The 22,237-nt window shown below is 43.0% G+C and overlaps 1 protein-coding gene across 3 annotated transcripts in view; it reads right to left on the reverse strand.

The window, feature by feature from the left end:
• Positions 1-205: 205 nt before the first annotated feature.
• TAF1 (TATA-box binding protein associated factor 1) overlaps positions 206-22,237 on the reverse strand; it is a 113,814-nt gene continuing 91,782 nt past the window's right edge. Inside the window, exons 39-41 of one of the 3 annotated variants that reach the window (XR_009735013.1) lie at positions 7,293-7,513; positions 2,636-2,809; positions 206-818 (exon numbers count right to left, since the gene is read on the reverse strand). Coding sequence is in view for 1 of the 3 variants with exons in the window: in XM_061409741.1 (XP_061265725.1) it covers positions 7,420-7,513 (94 nt within the window). In the remaining 2 variants the exon portion in view is untranslated. Of the gene's footprint in view, positions 819-2,635; positions 2,810-7,207; positions 7,514-22,237 lie in introns of those variants that run through there. The other 2 variants (XR_009735014.1, XM_061409741.1) reach the window with 2 other exon arrangements.

The following is a 22,237-nucleotide window of genomic DNA, read 5'->3' on the forward strand; positions in this document are numbered from 1 at the left end:
CAAACCATTCAATATCGTGGTAATCCAAGCCTATGCCCCAACCAGTAACGCTGGAGAAGCTGAAGTTGAACGGTTTTGTCAGACGAGTGTATGCTCCTCGGTTTTTGTCTCATCACAACAAAAATTTGGAGTGACGGACATTAAAGCCCCCTAGGCATGTCACAGCTCTCGGGTCTTGAACAGTGTTATAGCTCTCAGGTCTCGAACGGACCATGTTATAGCTCTTAGACAAATCAGGATTACAGCTCAGTGTTACTTACAGCTCTATTTTATTTAGAAGATATCAGGAAAACCCATCTTGGAGGCGTGAGGGCACATCGATCCAAAGATGCAAAGAGAAGAGTGCCCCAGCACACAGGGGAGAGAGACAGAGAGAGCTAGCTTTGGCTCCTCTTTTTATATGTTTTTCTCTCCCTGGGCCTGTCCTATGTAAATTGGACCAGCCAGGAGTGTTGTTTGTTTTAGCTGAGGTCCTCACTCCAGTCCTTGGACCTTCTTTTGTTCTATTTTCATGGGCTTTTCCCTTCCTTGTCTTTTAGCCACCGCCATTTTGGGCTCCTTTTCCCTATTCTACCTACCTAACATTCCCCCCTTCAAGAGATGGGAGGCCCAATTCTTTGGGAATAGGAGCATCGAGGTCTTTCTGGCTACTTCCTGCTGAACTGGAATGGCGAGGGGTATTGGGCCTCCCTCTCTTGCTAGTCTCAATCCTCAGAGTCCTTATAGCGGTGTCCATCTAACAGTGTGTGATATTTTCCGTGTTCGGCTGTAGTTTTATATCTTTGTTGAACTGGCACTGCATGTTGTAGCTTGTTGACCTAGGCAGAGACAAAACAGGTTAGGCAATTGTCAGTACATGGAATAATCATAAGCATCATCAATATATTATAACAAGGATTAGTAGGGGCATTAGCCAATTTTAAATTCACATCGCCAGGATGGCTCAAGTCCCTCCTTGTTCAGGGATCAGAAGATCTATCTCCTGTCTGTTTTGGAGTACAGTCCCTACCAAGCTGTGTTGGCTCTTTAGAGCTATCCTGAGAAATCTTACCCCCAGAAACCAGATTTTGGGGGTGTTCATTAGAATGGCACTCATTTGTAGTCCTGAATAGGTATCTGAGATCTCCCAGGGGCTCACAGGTGTATTGAGTGTCCTCTTCTGTTTTCTTCCATGGCTTGACTCGTGAGTAGTGAATCCAGGAGTCGTGTCCTTGTACCTTGACTGTTGTGGGGGTAGAAAGTATTACAGGGTAGGGGCCCTTCCATGTAGGCTGGAGTTGAGCCTTTGGGGACCCATCTTTCCAGACTTTAATTAGGACTTGAGTCCCTGGAGCATATAGTGGTGACTCCTTAGAATCTTTTGGGTCCTGGTTCATACCCCACAAACGTATATCCTGTTGGAACTGCCCAATAGCCATGGTGTAAGATTGGAGGGTCTCAGCCTCTGGATCTAGGAAGAGGTCACTGACATAAACAAAAGGTCTCCCATATACCATCTCATAAGGACTAAGACCAACCTGTTCCTTAGGGACAATATGGGTGCGGAGGAGAGCTATTGGTAAAGCCTCCTTCCATCCTAGGGAGGTCTCCTGGGTTATCTTTTTTATCGCTGATTTTAAGAATTGATTGGCTCTTTCTACTTTTCCTGAAGACTGAGGCCTCCAGGCACAATGGAGATAATAAGTAATGCCTAGTGCTTTCGAGACCCCTTGGGTGACCTTAGAAGTAAATGATGTCCCACTGTCACTTTGTAATGACCTGGGCAGACCAAATCTTGGCATGATTTCATGGAGCAGTTTTTTTACCACCTCCTCAGCATTCTCAGTCTGAGTGGGAAAGCCTTCAATCCATCCTGTGAATATATCTATCATGACTAATAGGTATTTATACCCTTGAGAAACTGGCATCTGGGTGAAGTCCATCTGCCAGTCCTCTCCTGGGTAGGCCCCGTGTCGCTGGACAGGATGGGCCAGCTGGGGTCTTCGAGCTCCTTGGGGGTTGTTTAACTGGCAAGTGAGACAAGAGGAGACCACCTGTCTTATAGTTGTTTGGAAGCCTGTTCCTCTGAAGGACCTTTCTAGTAATCTTTGGACGGCCTTTTCTCCTAAATGAGTGGTGGCATGTAAGGAGTTAACCAACTTCCATTGGAGGTTCCCAGGCAGAAAAAGGAGTCCCTCCTTTTGGAACCACCCCATATGATCTTCTTGAAAGCCCTCACTCTTAGCTTTAAGAGTCTCACCTTCAGTATGTGAAGGAGTCTCTGGCAAATTAGTCTGTGGAACTAAGGTGGCAACCCCTATTAGGTCATGGTTCTGTAATGCTGCTCTCTTAGCTGCCTAATCAGTTGCTTGGTTTCCTCGTGCCACTTCCGTGCTCTCTTTTTGGTGTCCTTTACAATGGGAGACTGAAACCTCAGTGGGCAGATGGACTGCCTCCAAGAGTCTAAGAATTTGATCACCATATTAGATTGGGGACCCTCGGGTGGTCAAGTGGTCCCTTTCTTTCCAAATAGCAGCATGTGCATGTAGCACCAGAAAGGCATACTTGGAGTCAGTGTAAATGGCTATTCTTTTTCCTTTTCCCAGCTCTAAAGCTCAAGTCAGGGCTATGAGCTCAGCTAATTGGGCTGAAGTACCTGGTGGCAGAGGCTTAGCCTCTATGGTCTCAAAATTGGAGACTACTGCATACCCGGCTCTTCTTTTTCCATCCAAGATAAAGCTGCTTCCATCAGTGTGCCAGATTTCCTCAGGATTGGTCAGAGGATCTTCTGACAATCCCTCTCGGGGTTTTGTCCAGTGGTCCAAGGTTTCTAGACAAGAGTGAAAGGGGAGAGAGCCCTCGAGGGTAGGCAGGAGGGTGGCTGGGTTAAGAACTTCACAAGGCGATATACAGTGAGGCCTGGATTTTCCATCAGCATTACTTGATATTTGAGGATTCTTTGATCAGACATCCATAAATGGCCTCTCTGACTTAGGAGTTGTTTTACTCGGTGGCTGGTAAAAATAGTTAGTTTGCCCCCAAAGGAGAGTTTTAAAGCATTTTCTATCATGATTGCAATAGCTGCAAGATTTCAAAGGCAGAGGGGCCAGCCTCGGGCAGTTGGATCGAGCCTCTTGGATAAGTAAGCTACAGGCTGGGGCTCAGATCCCAACCTTTGAGTTAATACTCCCAAGGCTATTCCCTCTCTTTCAGGGACATAAAGTTAGAATGCTTTTTCTGGGTCTGGCAACCTCAAGGCAGGTGCCTGAGTTAAGGCCTGTTTTAGTGTAGCCTCTGCCTTCTTTTGAGGAGTTTCCCACATTAGTGGGATTGAATCATCTCCTTTTAAGCTTTCATATAAGGGCTGGGCAATTAGACCATAGTTGGGTATCCAGATTCTACAATACCCAGTTAGCCCCAGGAAAGCTCGCAATTGTTTTCGAGTCGTGGGGGAGGGCAACTGGAGGATTCCTTGTACCCGATCAGAGGACAGCCTCTTGGACCCGTGTGTAATCTGAACTCCCAGGTTAGTGACCTTTATCTTGACCATATGTGCCTTAGCATGGGAGACTTTATATCCCCTTTCTGCCAAGAAGTTTAGAACCTGAACTGCATGTTGTTGGGCACTTTCTCATCTGGAGAGCAGATTAGTAGGTCATCTACGTATTGTGATATTTTCCCATTAGGTCCCAGGTCCAGATTTAGGAGGTCCCGGCTAAGGGCCTGTCCAAACAGGTGGGGGCTATCTCTGAATCCCTGAGGTAATACTGTCCAAGTCATCTATTTGTGTTTTTCTCCTGGGGCCTCCCACTCAAAGGCAAAAAGATATTGGGATTCTTTAGCCAGTGGTATGCAAAAAAATGCATTTTTGAGATCCAAGACTGTAAACCACTTGGCACTGGGTGGGATTTCTTCCAAAATTACATAGGGATTGGGTATGTGGGATGGAGGGGGACTACAGCTTCATCTATGATCCGGAGATCTTGAACCATTCACCAGGTTCCATCCTTTTTCTTTACTGAGAGGATTGGGGTGTTACATGGTGAACTATTAGTGGGGACCAATAGCCCACAAGCAAGGAATTCATTTATTAAAGGCTGTAGTCCCTCCCGAGCCTTTCTTTTGAGGGGATATTGTTTCTGGTTAGGAAACCGAGTGGGATCTCAGAGGACAATGATGACCGGTTCAGTTTGGTGGGCTCATCCAGGAATTCCCTAGTCCTACACCTGGGGGTTAATTTTGTCTTCCCATAGTTTTTGGTCCCTCTCTATTGAAGAAGGTGTAATGGGTTCTTCAGTAGTAACCAGGAGCTGTAGAGCTCTAGGGCCTGAAAAACTCCCCATCACAAGGGTGGTCCCCAATTTAGTGAGTGTATCTCTTCCCAATAATGGAGTAGGACACTCAGGGACCACCAGAAACTGGTGGGAAAATATTTGTCCATCCCAGCAACAAAGAAGTGCTTGGGTGAATCTTTTAGTAGTTGTTTTTTCCTTTAGCACTCAAAATGGTACAGGTTTGGGAGGAGAAGGCTCTGGAGTAGGAGATCAAGACAGAGTAGGTAGCCCCCGTGTCAACCAAGAAATTTTTGGGCCTACCTGCCACATCCAGTTGCACCCTTGGCTTCAGCCCCGTGATGGTTATCTGTGACAGGCGGCTGGCTGGAGTGGGCCGCTTCAGTCCTCTTGAACCATCGTGAGGGAAGGTTTGGTGCTTGACCTTGAGGCTCTTGGGTCCTGAGGGCAGAGTGCCACCCAATGTCCCAGTTGATGGCATTTGTGGCAAGCCATTTTAGGAGACTTGTCACGGTTTGGACACTCTTTGGCCCAATGCCCCGCCTGTCTACAGATTAGGCATTTGCCTAGTGCCTTGTCCTTCAAGGACTCAGGGTTTGCCATAGGGCTTCTCTGGAGGGTGGCCAGCATCTGGGCATGCCTTGTCTTTCTCTCCCTCTCCTGGGCCTTGGCCTCCTTCTCCTGTTCTCTGTTATAAAAGGTATTGGTGGCTGTCTGGACCATTTCTTCTAAAGAGGAAGTAGGGTCCTGCTGCTGTAGCTGTTGTAACTTAATTCTGATATCTGATGCACACTGGGACAGGAATTTGTCCTTTAAAATCACCTGTCCCTCATAAGAGTCTAAGTCCAGATTGGTAAACTTTTGGAGGGCCTCTTTTAGGCTTTCCAGAAAGACAATGGGGTTTTCATTGGGCCCCTGAGTTATTGCTGAGACTGGGCACAGTCCCACAAATAATAGGCTTCCTTCTGATTCCATGGGTGGACTTGCTTAGGGGTGAATCTTTCTGAAGCTTATCCTACTCAGAACTGTTGCAACCTGAGAGCCAGGTGTCGCCAGGTCAGGGTGCAGATCCCCAGGCAGGCTGAGGCATGATAGCCTCCTGAATCCCCGGGCAGGTCGAGGCGTGATGGCCTCCCGAGAATTGGGTCCCCGGGGAGGTCGAGGCGTGACGACCTCCTGGGACCTCCTGGGACCCCTGGGGCTGGCGGATCCCCGAGCAGGTTGAAGTGTGACAACCTTTCGAGGACCAGATCCCTAGGCAGGTCAAGGCGTGATGACCTCCTGGGACCCCCAGACTGGAGTTTGGGCATCCCCAAGGTCTCCAGCGTGACCACTGCTGGGTAGAATTAAGGGGTTTATAACTCATTGCTAGCTTGCCCACAGTGGATGGGAATAGATATCATGATGTAAGCTCATCCTACCTAGTACTGTTGCAACCTGAGAGCCAGGCGTCCCCGGGTCAGGGTGCAGATCCCCAGGCAGGCTGAGGCATGACAGCCTCCTGAATCCCTGGGCAGGTCGAGGCATGACGACCTCCTGGGACCCCTGGGACTGGTGGATCCCCGAGCAGGTTGAGGCGTGACAACCTTTCGAGGACCAGATCCCTAGGCAGGTCAAGGCGTGATGACCTCCTGGGACCCCCAGACTGGAGTTTGGGCATCCCCAAGGTCTCCAGCGTGACCACTGCTGGGTAGAATTAAGGGGTTTATAACTCATTGCTAGCTTGCCCACAGTGGACGGGAATAGATATCATGATGTAAGCTCATCCAACCTAGTACTGTTGCAACCTGAGAGCCAGGCGTCCCCAGGTCAGGGTGCAGATCCCCAGGCAGGCTGAGGCATGACAGCCTCCTAGAGACTGAATCCCCGGGCAGGTAGAGGTGTGACGGCCTCCCAAGAATTGGGTCCCTGGGGAGGTCGAGGCGTGACGACCTCCTGGGAACCCTGGGACTAGCGGATCCCAGAGCAGGTTGAGGCGTGACAACCTTTTGAGGACCAGATCCCTAGGCAGGTCAAGGCGTGATGACCTCCTGGGACCCCCAGACTGGAGTTGGGCATCCCCACGATCTCCAGTGTGACCAGTACTGGGTAGGATTAGGGGGTTGGATATTACACAGTATTTCCCTCCCAAGGCCAGCTCCAGAAGATTGTAGAGGCAACCTTGTGGGCCTGGATGGGGCTCAGGAAAAGAGCATGAAACAGGAAGGAAGGGGGGCAGAGCACAACCTTTGAAAGAATGACATAGCACAAGGGTATAACGTAAACCAATTAAAATCAACTGGGTCCAAGATGACAGGTCAAATTCAAGTAAACCTTAATCCTCAATCTATAAGCCAACAGACACACCCAGAGGTGGCAGGACAGCTTCAAGGCACTGTCAAAAGATGGAAGAGTGTGGGTGGTTCCCCAATGGCTGGGATGATCTTCCTACTCATCAGCATATGAATTCATCCCCCTCGCAAAACCTAGCCAGGCCGCATTCCATGGCCAGTACCCTGTAGAGTGGGCGCTTCTCTCTGAATCTTAATAAGTCCAATTCTTTACCTATCGCTTTGTCTCAAACTGAATTTTTGCAATGAGACATCAGAGCCTGAGCTTCATTAGGTCCTGAAGCTGGGCATCCTGGGTTTTGGTAGGGCTCAAGTCCTGGGAAAGAGAGCTGAAGGACAGGAGGAAAAAAAAAAAAGCAGTGGGAAAAACATGCTAAGGGATCCCCTTCATAGTGTGCGGGAAAATTTGCTAAATATCTGACCGGTGCTCACAGTTTTCATTGGTCTGATCCTTGGCACAAAGAAAAGTAAGGACAGAAGAACCCCCACCGGCTTGTGTAACATCTACTGGGGCTCAGCAGATAGCGCCTTTAGGACATGCTGAGGAGTAGCCTCTCCAGAGTCCCTCAATTGTGCCCACTGCTGCCCGCCTGTTCACGAGAGGTTCGAGGACACAAGAAATTAAAGACTGTAAAGGAATTAAGATTTTGTTAGGCATGTCCCTCCAGCCATAGGAGCGAGGACCTCCTACCTTAACCGGAGGTCTTCTGGAATCTGAGACTGAGCCGCGTGAGCTTTCTGCTGAGTTCATTTTTCACTGTCCCCGTTTCCAGCACGATGGGCCTTCCCCTGCACTGGGTTTTCTTCGCGTTCAGCTTCTACCACGGAAACTTCGCTGAGTTGGGCTCCTGCTGTGCTTGGCCTCTTCCGCGTGGAGGTTGTTTCAGCCAGGTTAAACCCGAGTCACAGCACCTAGATGTCAGACGACTGTATGCTCCTCTGTTTTTGTCTCATCACAACAAAGATCTGGAGTGACGGACATTAAAGCCCCCTAGGCGTGTCACAGCTCTCAGGTCTTGGACAGACCGTGTTATAGCTCTCATGGCTCAAATGGACCGTGTTATAGCTCTTAGACAAATCAGTGTTACAGCTCAGTGTTACTTACAGCTCTATTTTATATAAAAGATACCAGGAAAACCCATCTTCGAGGCGTGAGGGCACGTCAGTGCAAAAAGAAGAGCGCCCCAGCACGCGGGGGAGAGAGACAGAGAGAGCTAGCTTTGGCTCCTCTTTTTATATGTTTTTCTCTCCGTGGGCCTGTCCTATGTAAATTGGGCCAGCCAGGAGTGTTGTTTGTTTTACCTGAGGTCCTCACTCCGGTCTTCAGACCTTCCTTTGTTCTATTTTCATGGGCTTTTCCCTTCCTTGTCTTTTAGCCACCACCATTTTGGGCTCCTTTTCCCTATTCTACCTACCTAAAAGTTCTATGAAGACCTACAAGACCTTTTAGAACTAACATCCAAAAAAGATGTCCTTTTCATTATAGGGGACTGGAATGCAAAAGTAGGAAGTCAAGAAACACCTGGAGTAACAGGCAAATTTGGCCTTGGAATACAGAATGAAGCAGGGCAAATGCTAATAGAGCTTTGCCAAGAGAACACACTGGTCATAGCAAACACCCTCTTCCAAGAACACAAGAGAAGACTCTACACATGAACATTACCAGATGGTCAACACTGAAATCAGACTGATTATATTCTTTGCAGCCAAAGATGGAGAAGCTCTATACAGTCAGCAAAAACAAGACCAGGAGCTGACTGTGGCTCAGATCATGAACTCCTTATTGCCAAATTCAGACTGAAATTGAAGAAAGCAGGGAAAACCACTAGACCATTCAGGTATGACCTAAATCAAACCCCTTATGATTATACAGTGGAAGTGAGAAATAGATTTAAGGGACTAGATCTGATAGACAGAGTGCCTGATGAACTATGGATGGAGGTTCATGACATTGTACAGGAGACAGGGATCAAGACCATCCCCATGGAAAAGAAATGCAAAAAAGCAAAATGGCTGTCTGAGGAGGCCTTACAAATAGCTGTGAAAAGAAGAGAAGCAAAAAGCAAAGGAGAAAAGGAAAGATATAAGCATCTGAATGCAGAGTTCCAAAGAATAACAAGGAGAGATAAGAAAGCCTTCCTCAGGGATCAATGCAAAGAAATAGAGGAAAACAACAGAATGGGAAAGACTAGAGATCTCATCAAGAAAATTAGAGATACCAAGGGAACATCTCATGCAAAGATGGACTCGATAAAGGACAGAAATGGTATGGACCTAACAGAAGCAGTAGATATTAAGAAGAGGTGTCAAGAATACACAGAAGAACTGTACAAAACATATCTTCATGACCCAGATAATCACGATGGTGGATCACTACCTAGAGCCAGACATCCTGGAATGTGAAGTCAAGTGGGCCTTAGGAAGCATCACTACAAACAAAGCTAGTAGAGGTCAGGGAATTCCAGTTGAGCTATTTCAAATCCTGAAAGATGATGCTGTGAAAGTGCTGCACTCAATATGCCAGCAAGTTTGGAAAACTCAGCAGTGGCCACAGGACTGGAAAAGGTCAGTTTTCATTCCAATCCCAAAGAAAGGCAATGCCAAAGAATGCTCAAACTTCCACACAATTGCACTCATCTCACACACTAGTAAAGTAATGCTGAAAATTCTCCAAGCCAGGCTTCAACAATATGTGAACCATGAACTTCCTGATGTTCAAGCTGGATTTAGAAAAGGCAGAGGAACCAGAGATGAAATTGCCAACATCTGTTGGATCATAGAAAAAGCAAGGGAATTCCAGAAAAACATCTATTTCTGCTTTATTGACTGTGTCAAAGCCTTTGCCTGTGTGGATCACAATAAACTGTGGAAAATTCTGAAAGAGATGGGAATACCAGACCACCTGACCTGCCTCTTGAGAAACCTATATGCAGGTCAGGAAGCAAGAGTTAGAACTGGACATGGAACAACAGACTGGTTCCAAATAGGAAAAGGAGTACATCAAGGCTGCATATTGTCACCCTGCTTATGTAACTTATATGCAGAGTATATCATGAGAAACGCTGGGCTAGAAGAAGCACAAACTGGAATCAAGATTGCCGGGAGAAATATCAATAACCTCAGATATGCAGATGACACCACCCTTATGGCAGAAAGTGAAGAGGAACTAAAAAGCCTCTTGATGAAAGTGAAAGAGGAGAGTAAAAAGTTGGCTTAAAGCTCAACATTTAGAAAACGAAGATCATGGCATCTGGTCCCATCACTTCATGGGAAATAGATGGGGAAACAGTGGAAATAGTGTCAGACTTTATTTTTTTGGGCTCCAAAATCACTGCATATTGTGACTGCAGCCATGAAATTAAAAGATGCTTACTCCTTGGAAGGAAAGTTATGACCAACCTAGATAGCATATTCAAAAGCAGAGACATTACTTTGTCAACAAAGGTCCGTCTAGTCAAGGCTATGGTTTTTCCAGTGATCATGTATGGATGTGAGAGTTGGTCTGTGAAGAAAGCTGAACACCGAAGAATTGATGCTTTTGAACTGTGGTGTTGGAGAAGACTCTTGAGAGTCCCTTGGACTGCAAGGAGATCCAACCAGTTCATCCTAAAGGAGATCAGTCCTGGGTGTTCATTGGAAAGACTGATGCTGAAGCTGAAACTCCAGTACTTTGGCCACCTCATGCAAAGAGTTGACTCATTGGAAAAGACCCTGATGTTGGGAGAGACTGGGGGCAGGAGGAGAAGGGGATGATAGAGGATGAGATGGCTGGATGGCATCACCGACTCGATGGACATGAGTTTGGGTAAACTCTGGGAATTGGTGATGGACAAGGAGGCCTGGCGTGCTGCGATACATGGGTTGCAAAGAGTTGGACACGACTGAGCGACTGAACTGAACTGAACTGAACTGAACTTCCCAGAACAAGACTTTAAGCACATCTATAAAACCCCTGGTGGCTCAGACGGTAAAGCATCTGTCTACAATGTGGGAGACCTGGGTTCGATCCCTGGGTTGGGAAGGTCCCCTGGAGAAGGAAATGGCAGTCCACTCTAGGACTATTGCTTGGTAAATCCCATGGACAGAGGAGCCTGGTAGGCTAGAGCCCATGGAGTCGCAGAGTCAGACACGACTGAGCGACTTCACTTAACTCACTCACTTAACTATAGTAGTGTAAGAACATCCAGCACTGAACAAGGTAAATTTCACATCTGGCATCCAGTATGGTTAGGACAACAATACTCCCCAATGCAATCTACAGGTCAATTTAATCTCTATCAAAATGCCAGTGGAAGTACTTTCCTGGTGGTCCAGTGGCTGAGACTCCCAGTTTCCACTACAAGGGGTGTGCGTTTGATCCCTGGTCAGGGAACTAAGATCTTGCATGCCACACAGTCAAAAAACAAACAAACAAACAACAGAAGAAAATACCAGTGGAGATTTTGCAGAAATAAAAAAAAAAAAACTCACCCTGAAGTTCATATTGAATAGAATAGAAAAAGTCACCCTGAAATTCATATTGAATTAAATAGTGAAATTCATACTGAATGTCAGTATAGTTCAGTCACTTAGTCATGTCCGACTCTTTGTGACCCCATGGACTGTAGCACACCAGGCTTCCCTGTCCATCACCAACTCCCAGAGCTTACTCAAACTCATGTCTATCGCATCAGTGATGCCATTCAACCATCTCATCCTCTGTCGTCCCTTTCTCCTCCTGTCTTCAATCTTTCCCAGCAACAAGGTCTTTTCCAATGAGTCAGTTCTTTGCATCAGGTGGTCAAAGTATCGGAGCTTCAGCTTCAGCTTCAGCATCAGTCCTTCCAATGAATATTCAGGACTGATTTCCTTTAAGATTGACTAGTTTGATCTCCTTGCAGTCCAACGGACTCTCAAGAGTCTTCTCCAACACCACACTTCAAAAGCATCAATTCTTTGGTGCTCAGCTTTCTTTATAGTCCAATTCTCACATCCATACATGACTACTGAAAAACCATAGCTTTGACTAGATGGGCCTTAATATGCTGTCTAGGTTGGTCATAGCTTTTCTTCCAAGGAGCAAGCATTTTTTAATTTCATGGCTGCAGTCACCATCTGCAGTGATTTTGGAGCCCCCAAAAATAAAGTCTCTCATTGAATCTCAAGGAGCTCCCAAAGAGTGAAAATAATCTTGAAAATTAACAAACCTGGAGGTCTCACACTTCCTGGTTTCAAAATTCACTACAAAGCTATACAGGAATCAAAACATTGTGGCACTGTGTAAGGACAGACATAGACCAATGGAGCAGAGTAGAGAGCCCCCCAAACCCCTCACATATATGATCAGTTGATTTTTGACAAGGATGCCAAGACCATTTATTGGGAAAGGACAGTCTCATTAAGAAATAGTGTTGGTTTTCTCCCAGAGCTGGTTCCTCCCTGGGAAGATGACTTCATGGGTGGCCACTCCCCTGTTCTCCATCCTCAGCTGAAGTTTGATGGAACAACTGGTTATTCACATACAAAAGAATGACATTAGACCCTTACCTTACACTATATACAAAAAGTAACTCAAAATGGATCAAATACCTAAATTATAAAACCCTTAGAAGCTAATAACAACAACAGCAAATTCAAAAATTGGTAAAGGACTGAAATAGGCATTTCTCTAAAGAAGATATAAAAATGGCCAACAAACACATGAGATTTTGCTCAACAGCACTACCCACAAGAGAAATGAAAATCTAAATAACAATGAGATACTACTTCACGTCCATTAGGAAGGCTAATATATATATATACACACATATATATATATATATTTATATATGTGTGTGTGTGTGTGTGTATATATATATATATATATGAAACTAACAAGCATGGTTGAAAATGCGGAGAAATTAGAACCCTCATGCATTGCTGGTGGGAATGCAAAATTGTGCAGCTGCTATGGAAAATAGTTTGGCAGTTCCTCGAAAAGTTAAACATAGAATTACCATATGATCCAGAAATTCCATTCCTAGGTATACACTCAAATGAATTGGAAACAAGGACTGAAATAGATAACTTGTACACAAGTATTATTCACAGCATTATTCACAATAGCCAAAAGGTGGAAACAAACCACGTGTCCATCAGTAGAAGAATGGTTAGTAAGTAATATGCGATATATACATACAATGGAATATTTTTCAACCACAAGAAAAGAATGAAGTTCTGATACATGCTACAACATGGATGAATCTTGAAGACATTATGCCAAGTGAGAGAAGCCAGTCAAAACTGGAAAAATACTGTATGATTCCATTCATATGAAATACTTAAGAGTAGTTAAATTCATAGAGTCAAAAAGTAGAATAGAGGTAACTAGGGGCTAGGGGCAAGAGGGAATAGGGAGTTATTGCTGAATGGGTACAAAGTTTCTGTTTGGGTGATAAAGGGTGTCAGAAATAGTAGTGATGGAAGCACAACATTGTGAATGTAGTTAATGCCAGTCAGCTATACACTTAAAATGGTTAAAACAGCAAATTTTATGTATGTTTACCACTATTTAAAATACACACACACACACACCACAGCACATCATAATGACATTGTTTACAACTGGTGATAAAGAAAAAATCTTAAAAGCAGCCAGAGAAAAAAATATATCTACAGAGAAATAAAGATAAAAATGACAACAGGTTTCTCGTGAGAAATATAAACTAGATGTAAACCAGCATTCAGCAGAGCAACACCTTTAAAGTACTGAAAGAAAAAAAAAATGTTGCTAACTTGAAGTTCTATGCTCAGGGACTATAAAGGGGTAGCATGAGGGCTTCCCTGGTGGCTCAGTGGTAAAGAATCTGCCTGCCAATGCAGGAGACACAGGTTCGATCCCTGATCTAGGAAGATTCCACATGCAGCGGAGCAACTTAAGTCTGAGCGCCATAACTACTGAGCCTGTGCTCTAGAGCCCAGGAGCGGCAACCACTGAAGTCCAAGCATCCTAGAGTTCTTGCTCCACAAGAGAAGCCACAGCAATGAGAAGCCAACTCACTGCAACAATAGAGTAGCCCCTGATTACCACAACTAAAGAAAAGCCCTCGGAGCAATGAAGACCCAGCACAGCCCAAAAAAAAAAAAAAAAAGTGGGGGGGGGAGGGTAGCATGAGCCGTCTTGAGCTGGAACTGCTCTATATTTTGACAGTGGTGGTAGTGGCACAAAACTACATGTGTGAGTGGAGGAAGGAGAGGGTGGGACAAACTGAGAGAACAGCATTGACATATACACTACCACATGTAAAACAGCTAGTGGGAAATTGCTGTATAACACAGGGATCTCAGCCCTGTGCTCTGCAAGGACATAGAGGGGCTGGATGGGGGAGTGGGGAGGAAGGCTCAGAAGGGAGGGGAATATATGTATACTTATGGGTGATTCACACTGTTGTACAGCAGAAACTAACACAACACTGTTAAGCAATTATACTCCAATTAAAAGATAAATTTAAAAAAGAAAGCATTGGTTTGCATTTGCTAATCCCAAACTAGCAGATACAAACTAGTTTATACAGGATGGATAAACAGCAAGTCCTACTGTATAACACAGGGAACTATATTCAGTACCCTGCAATAAACCATAATGGAAAAGAATATAAAAAAGAACATATGTGTATATCTGAATCACTTTGCTGTACAGCAGACATGAACAGAACATTGTAAATCAAGTATACCTCAATAAAATAAAAAGATTGGTAACTGTAAAACACATGTGATATTGCATAGAACTAAACACACATACAAACACATGCCCAGATGAGCATACGGAAAGCTGGTGCACTATGAAGGTTTATGGATCTATGTCAGTTTCCTGGTTGTGCAGTACACCATAGTTATGCAACATGTTACCACTGGGAGAAACTGCGTGAAGGGTGTTGGGATCTCTGTATTACTTTGTTTTTTTTTTAACAACTGTCTGTGAATCTATACTTACCTCAAATTAAGAAGTTAAAACAAAACCATATATTTAAAAACAAAGAAAGCAAAAAAAATTAAGTTAAAAAAAAAAAGAAAAAAATCCCTAAACTGTACATTTATCCTCTCACCGTTTCTCATGGGTCATGAAACTGGGCACTGCTTACCTAAGTTCTACAGCTCAGGGTCTCTCACAAGGCTTTGATCAAAGTGTCAGCCAGGACTGTCTTCATCTCAAGATCTACTTTCACATTCACTCTGTGGTTGTTAGCAGGATTCAGTTCCTTGTGGGCTGTTGGACTGAGGGTCTCAGTTACTTGCCATTTTGGCCTCTCTGCGGGGAAGCTCACAACATGGCATCTGGCTTCCTCAAAGCAAGCAAGCAACACAGTGCCAGCAAGACACAAGTCATGCCTTTTGTATTTCAGTCCTGGAAGCAACATCCCATCACCTTTGCTGTATTCTGTTAAGTCACAAGGTCCAGGCCACACTCAAGAGGAGGGGATTATACAAACGCATGAATACTAGGAGGAGAGGATCATTGGAAGCCATCAATGCTCCACAGTAGCCAAAGAAAATAATTTGAAGGATGAATAATAAGGTCATTTGACCCCTCAGATAAAATTAAGTGCATAGTAATTAAAAGTTTTATGGTGGTCTAGAAATAAACAAGAAGATTAAACAGAATGGAATAGAGTCCAGGAGACTCGAGCAAAAAATTGGAAAATTAAATGTCTATCAATAGGTTGTTAAAAAATAATGAGGAAAACTGGAATCTGAAAAAGATTAGTGGGTTGTATTACTGTCAATATCCTGGTTGTGATACCATACTAGTTTAGCAAACTGTACAAGAGATCACTGTTATTTTTTACATTTACCTCAATGAAAACTTCAATTAAAAAAGAATGGCTGTGTGGCACAGCCAAAAAAAAAATATGAATGAGGTGTGTGTATGTGTGTGGAGAGAGAGTGAGATACGTTCACAATATATTAAGTGTAAAAAGAAAGTATACCTTTCAGACTTGCCAGTGGTTAGGAATCCACCCGCCACTGCAGGGGACATAGGTTTGATCCCTGGTCTGGGAAGATTCCACATGCCAGGGGGCAACTAAGCCTGGGCACCACAACTACTGAAGCACGGGCTCCAGCCACAGGAGAAGTCAACGCAATGAGAAGCCGGCACACCACAACTAGAGAGTAGCCCCTGCTTGCTGCCCATGAATAGCAACAAAGACTCAGAGAAGCCAAAAATCAATGTATTTTTTAAAAAGTATACCTCTCATCTAACACACACACACATGACTTCTAGATCCTCACATCCCCCTTGAGATACTATCTCCCTTCTCTGCTCCCCTTAATAGCAAAACTCAAGTGTCTATTACTCACTGTTGCCACTTCTCTCTTAAAACAACTTTAACTAGGCTTTCGCTACCACTGCTGCATGGAAACGGTTCTTGTCAATAATACAGTTACCTTCATTTATTCAAATCCATTTTGCCTCAGTTCTCAGATAGCATCTTACTGGACCTCTGAGCAGCATTTTATATAGTTGATCATGACTTCCTTTTTTTCTAACTGAAGTATAGTTGATTTACAAAGTTGTGTTAGTTTCTACTATACAGCAACGTGTATATATACATATATATTTACACATACTCTTTTTCTTATTCTTTCCCATTATGGCTTATTATAAGATAGTGAATATAGTTTACTGTGCTATACGTCTTTGTTGTTTATCTATTTTATATATTGTAGTCTGTATCTGCTAATCTCAAACTCCTAATTTATCCCTCGCCCTCTTTCCCTTTTGGTAACTATAAATCTGCTTTCTCTGTCCGTGAGTCTATTTCTGTTTTGTGAGTAAGTTTGTTTGCATCATTTTTTTAGATTCCACATATAAGTGATATCATGATATTCATTTTTCTCTGTCTGACCTGCATTATGTATTATGATAATCTCTAGATGACTTCCTTTTTAAAATTCTTTTCACTTGGCTTCTAGAAATTGTACTCCCACCTCCTAGTTTTCTTTTTACTTCACAGTCTGTTCCTTCTTGACTTCCTTTAATGAGTCCTCTGCATCTTCCTGGACTCTCTATTGTCAGAGGACCTCAAGATTCAGTCCTTTAACCACTTCTCTTCTTTGCATTCAATTCTCAGGCATCAATCTCTCCTAACTCTATGGCTTTAAATACCATCTACATAGTGATGATTCCCAGATGCATATCTCTAGCCCCAACCACTCCCTTCAACCCCAGACTCATAGAGCCAATTTCTTGTTCATCTCCACTTGGGTGTCTAAATGGCATCTCACTGGGGAGGGAGGCTCAAGAGGGGTGGGACTATATACGCTTATAAGTCGCTTCAGCCAACTCTGTGCGACCCCATAGATGGCAGCCCACCAGGCTCCCCAGTCCCTGGGATTCTCCAGGCAAGAACACTGGAGTGGGCTGCCATTTCCTTCTCCAATGCATGAAAGTTTAAAGTGAAAGGGAAGTTGCTCAGTCATGTCCGACTCTTTGCGACCCCATGGACTGCCACCTACCAGGCTCCTCCGTCCATGGGATTTTCTAGGCAAGAGTACTGGAGTGGGTTGCCATTGCCTTCTCTGGGATTTTATATATATATATATATATATATATATATATATATATATATACACACACACACACACATATATATATAATTATGACTAAAGTGCATTGTTGTATGGTGGAAAGCAACACAACACTGTAAAGCAATTATCCCCTAATGAAAAAAGAAATAAATACAGAAGTTAAATTTAAAAATTAATGGCATCTCAACCTAATATGTCAAAGGGTGTTAGTTGCTCAGTTGTGTCTGACCCCATGGATTGGGGCCCGGCAGTCTCCTCCATCCATGGGATTTTCCAAGCAAGAATACTAGAATGGGTAGCCATTCCCTTCTCCAGGGGATCTTCCTGACCCAGGGATCAAACCCAGGTCTCCCTCATTGAAGGCAGACTCTTTAGCATCTGAGCCACTAGAGAAGACTAATATGTCAAAAATGGAACTCTATTTTCCCCTCCAAACCTTCTTTTACCTTAGTGTTCTCTACTTCACTAAATAGGATCTCTAGCCTTCCAGTCTCTTAGGGCTGGGAGTCACTCCTGACTTCTTTCTTTCATACCTCACATCCAATCCATCAGCAAATCCTGTTGGTTCTATCTTCAGAACGCATCCCCACTCTAATCCTTTCTCACCATTTCCGTTACTACCAACCTCATCCAAGCTACCATCATCTCTTGCCTGGATTACTACAACTGCCTACTAACTAGTCTCCCTGCTTCTGCCATTGTCCCCTAATATTTACCACAAAGCTTAAAGTGAAAGTGAAAGTTGCTCAGTCAGGTTCGACTCTTTGCAACCCCATGGACTATACAGTTCATGGAATTCCCCAGGCCAGAATACTGGAATGGGTAGCCTTTCCATTCTCCAGAAATCCAAGATTCCTTTCCAACCCAGGAATTGAACTGGGGTCTCCTGCATTGCAGGCAGATTCACCAACTCAGCTATCAGGGAAGCCCAAAGCCTGAGAGATCCCTTTAAAAAATAAAAATAAAAATCATGTCACTCCATGCCTATAATCTTCTAACAGCTTCCCATGCCACATGAATTTACATAATCTGGCACCTGGAAACCTCTCTGACTTCATCCCCTTCCACTCTCTCCCCGTGTTTACACTATAGCAGACATGATGGCCTCCTTGCTGTTCCTTTAACACGCCAAGCACCTCAACTATCTCAGTGTCCTTGTACTTGCTGTTCTCTCTGCCTGGGATGATCTTCCCCCAGATATCCACATGATTTATCTTTTCAGTTCATTAAGTTCTCTGCTCAAATATCACCCTCTCAGAAAGGCCTTCCCTGAACACTGTCTAAAATAGCAACTCACTCCCCTCCACACACACTCTCTCTCTATACCCTTACTTGACTTCAGTTTTTTCATAGTACTTATCACCACCCTCCATATACAGTCATCCCTTGGTATCCTGGGGGAGGGGATTGATTCCAGGACACCCTCTCCAACACCAAAATCCCCGGATGCTCGAGTCTTTTAATTGCATATAACCTATGCACATCCTTCCATATGTTTTAAGTCATCTCTAGATGATTTGTAATACCTGTGTGTGTACTCAGTCACTTCAGTCATGTCCGACTCTTTGCAACCCTTATGGACTGTAGCCTGCCAGGTTTCTCTGTCCATGGGATTCTCCAGGCAAGAATACTGGAGTGGGTTACCATTTCTTCCTCCAGGGGATCTTCCCAACCCAGGGATGGAGCCCACCTCTCCTTTGGCTCCTGCATTGAAGGCGGATTCTTTACCTGCTGAGCCACCTGGGAAGCCCGTTTGTGATACCTGGTACAATGTAATGCTATGTAAATAGTTGCCAGCACGTACCAAGTTCATGTATTGCTTTTGGAAACTCTAAAGTTTTCCCCTCAAATATTTTCAAGCCATGGTTGGTTAAATCCATGGATTTAACACCCGCAGATGTGGAGGGCCAACAGTATTTATTTATTGTCTCTCTCCCCTCAGGAAAAAAAGGGATTTTATTTTGTTCCGTGCTATATTCCCAGCACTGAGATCACAGCCTGGCAGAGTATTCACTCAATAAATATTTGTTGAATGAATAAATCAATTAATGATTTCTAGACTGAGTGACTTCACTTTCACTTTTCACTTTCATGCATTGGAGAAGGAAATGGCAATCCACTCCAGTGTTCTTGCCTGGAGAATCCCAAGGACGGGGGAGCCTGGTGGGCTGCCGTCTATGGGGTCGCACAGGGTCGGACACGACTGAAGCAACTTAGCAGCAGCAGCAGCAGCTCTTAGAATAGGAAGTAACTACATAATTAAATAAATGTATCTCTATACCCCAGGGCCCAGCCTAGTACCCTATACCTAGATGGTATCAACAAACTTTTGTTGAATAAATGAAAAAAGTCTATAAACATGCTATAAGTATTTTAAAAAATCTGATGATCCCATTTCTCCCTCTAGTTATTACTATTATTCTCCTTCCCTTCACAGCCTTCCAATGATCATTTCTTACCCTAAAACTTTTTTAAAATAGGTATTTTTATTTATTTGGCTGTGCCAGATTTCAGTTGCAGCACATGAGATCTTCAATCTTTATTTCAGCTTGTGGGATCTTTTTTTTTTTTTTTTAGTAGCAGCATGTGGGATCTAGTTCCCTGATCAGGGATGGAAACCCAGCCTCCTGCATTGGGAGTGTGGAGTCTTAGCCACTGGACTACCAGGGAAGTCCCAGCTTAAAATTTTTTTGAAACATATCACAAATACAAAACAATAGATACATATATATTCATATGATTTAATTATTTAAATCATATATATGAAGAATAATAAAATCATATATGTATGTGATTTAAAGAATAATAAAATGAATACCCATGTAACCCACCAATCAGCTTGAGAAACAGAACATTGCCTGAGATTTTTAAGCCCTCTGTATGCCCTTCTGCATTGCATTCTTCTCCTTCCCCGCAAGACAGAACTGCCCTGCAGGAATTTTGTTTTTCTTGATTGCTTTCTCACCTATGGTTTTGAGTTTTACATGGAATCATTCTGTATGAATTTTTTTGAACCTGACTTTTCTGTAGGATGTGTTTGTGGGATTTATCCATGTTGATATTGTAGCTGTAGTAAGTATTCATTTTCACCAATGTGTAGTTTTCCATTTTATGATTATACTGCAATTTATGAAGCCAAATATCCTGCTGAGGGACATTTGAATTGTTTCCAGCTTTTTGCTGTTAAGATCACTGCTGTCATGAACACTCTTGAACTCTTGTACATGTTTTCTGGAACTTCAATGCAAGAATTTTTCTAGTGCTCATATCTACGAGTAGAGTTGCTGAGTCAGAGAGCATGATCATTTTCAGATATACTCAATGTCAAAATATATCCAAAGTGATTGTATTAATTGGATTTCCATTGCACAACCTCCTTTACTATGGTGATATTATCAGACTTTTTAAACATTTGTCAGTTTGATGGGTATAAAATGAATCTCTTTGTGGTTAAATTTTGAATTTCGCTGATTACTGATGAACTAGTTCATCTTTCCATTGTTTGTCATTCCTTATTTTTCTGTGAAATGCTTATTCATGTCTTTTGGTCAGTTTTCTATTGTGTGGCTTGTTTTTTTCTTATTGATATATGGTAGTTAAATATACATTTCATACATCCTATATATATATACATTTTACATATTCTTTATATATTCAGGAGAGTTATCCTTGAAGTTATCAATGAAGTTAGAATATTCTGTCACACCATACACAAAAATAAACTAAAAATGGCTTAGAAATTTAAATATAAGATATGACACAGACTTCCCCAGTGGTCCAGTGGTTAAGACTCTGCCTTCCAAAGCAGGGGGCATGAGTTTGATCCCTGGTTGAGGAACTAAGATCCCACATGCTGTGGGGTGCAGCCAAAAAAAAAAAAATACATGCCACCATAAAACTCCTAGAAGAGGCCATAGACAAAATATTCTCTGACATAAATCATACCAATGTTTTCTTAGATCAGTCTCCCAAGACAATAGAAATAAAAGCAAAAATACACAAGTGGGACCTAATCAAACTAAAAAGCTTTTGCAGAGCAAAGGAAACCATTTACATAAAAAGATAATCCATGGAATGGGAGAAAATACTCTGCAAATGATGCAACCAACAAGGGCTTAATTTTCAAAATATACAAATAGCTCATACAACTCAATAACAACAACAACAAAATTCAATCCAAAAATGGGCAGAAGACCTAAACTGACATTTCTTCAAAGATGACATTTCTCTAACAGGCACATGAAAAGATGCTCAACATCACTAGTTATTAAGAAATGTAAATCAAAACTACCTTGAGGTATCACCTCACACCTGTCAGAGTGGCCATCATCAAAAAGTCTACAAATAAAATTCTGGAGAGGGTGTGGAAAAAAAGGAACCCTCTTACAATGTTGATGGGAATGTAAATTGGTGCAGTCACTATGGAAAACAATATGGTGGTTCCTTAAAAAACTAAAAATAGAGTTACCATATGATCCAGCAATCATACTTATGGGCAAATATCTGGAGAAAACTCTAATTTGCAAAGACACCTGCACCCCAATGTTCAGAGCAGCAGTATTTACAATAGCCAAGACATGGAAGCAACCTAGATTTCCATCAACAGATAAATGAATAAAGATGCAGCATATATATATATATATGTGTGTGTGTGTGTGTGTGTGTGTGTGTATACACATATACACACCCAGTGGAATATTACTCAGTGATTAAAAAAGAATGAAATGAAATGCCATTCACAGCAACATGGATGGGCCTAGAGATTATTATACTTTATGTACTAAGTCAGAAAAATATCATATGATACCACATGTATGTAGAATTGAAAAAAAATGTTTCAAATGAACTTATTTACAAACCAGAAACAGATTCACAGACATACGGTTACCAAAGTAGAAAAGGGGGGGGGGAGAATAGTTAAGATTTTGGGATTAACAGATACAAACTACTATATATAAAATAGATAAACAACAAAGTCCTACTGTAGAGCACAGGGAACTATGCTATATATCTTGTAATAAAGTATAATGGAAAAGAATCTAAAAAAGTACATATATATCCATTTATACATATATATTGTTATATATA

The sequence above is a fragment of the Bos javanicus genome, chromosome X (genome assembly GCF_032452875.1).
Source record: "Bos javanicus breed banteng chromosome X, ARS-OSU_banteng_1.0, whole genome shotgun sequence".
NCBI classification, from domain to species: domain Eukaryota; kingdom Metazoa; phylum Chordata; class Mammalia; order Artiodactyla; family Bovidae; genus Bos; species Bos javanicus.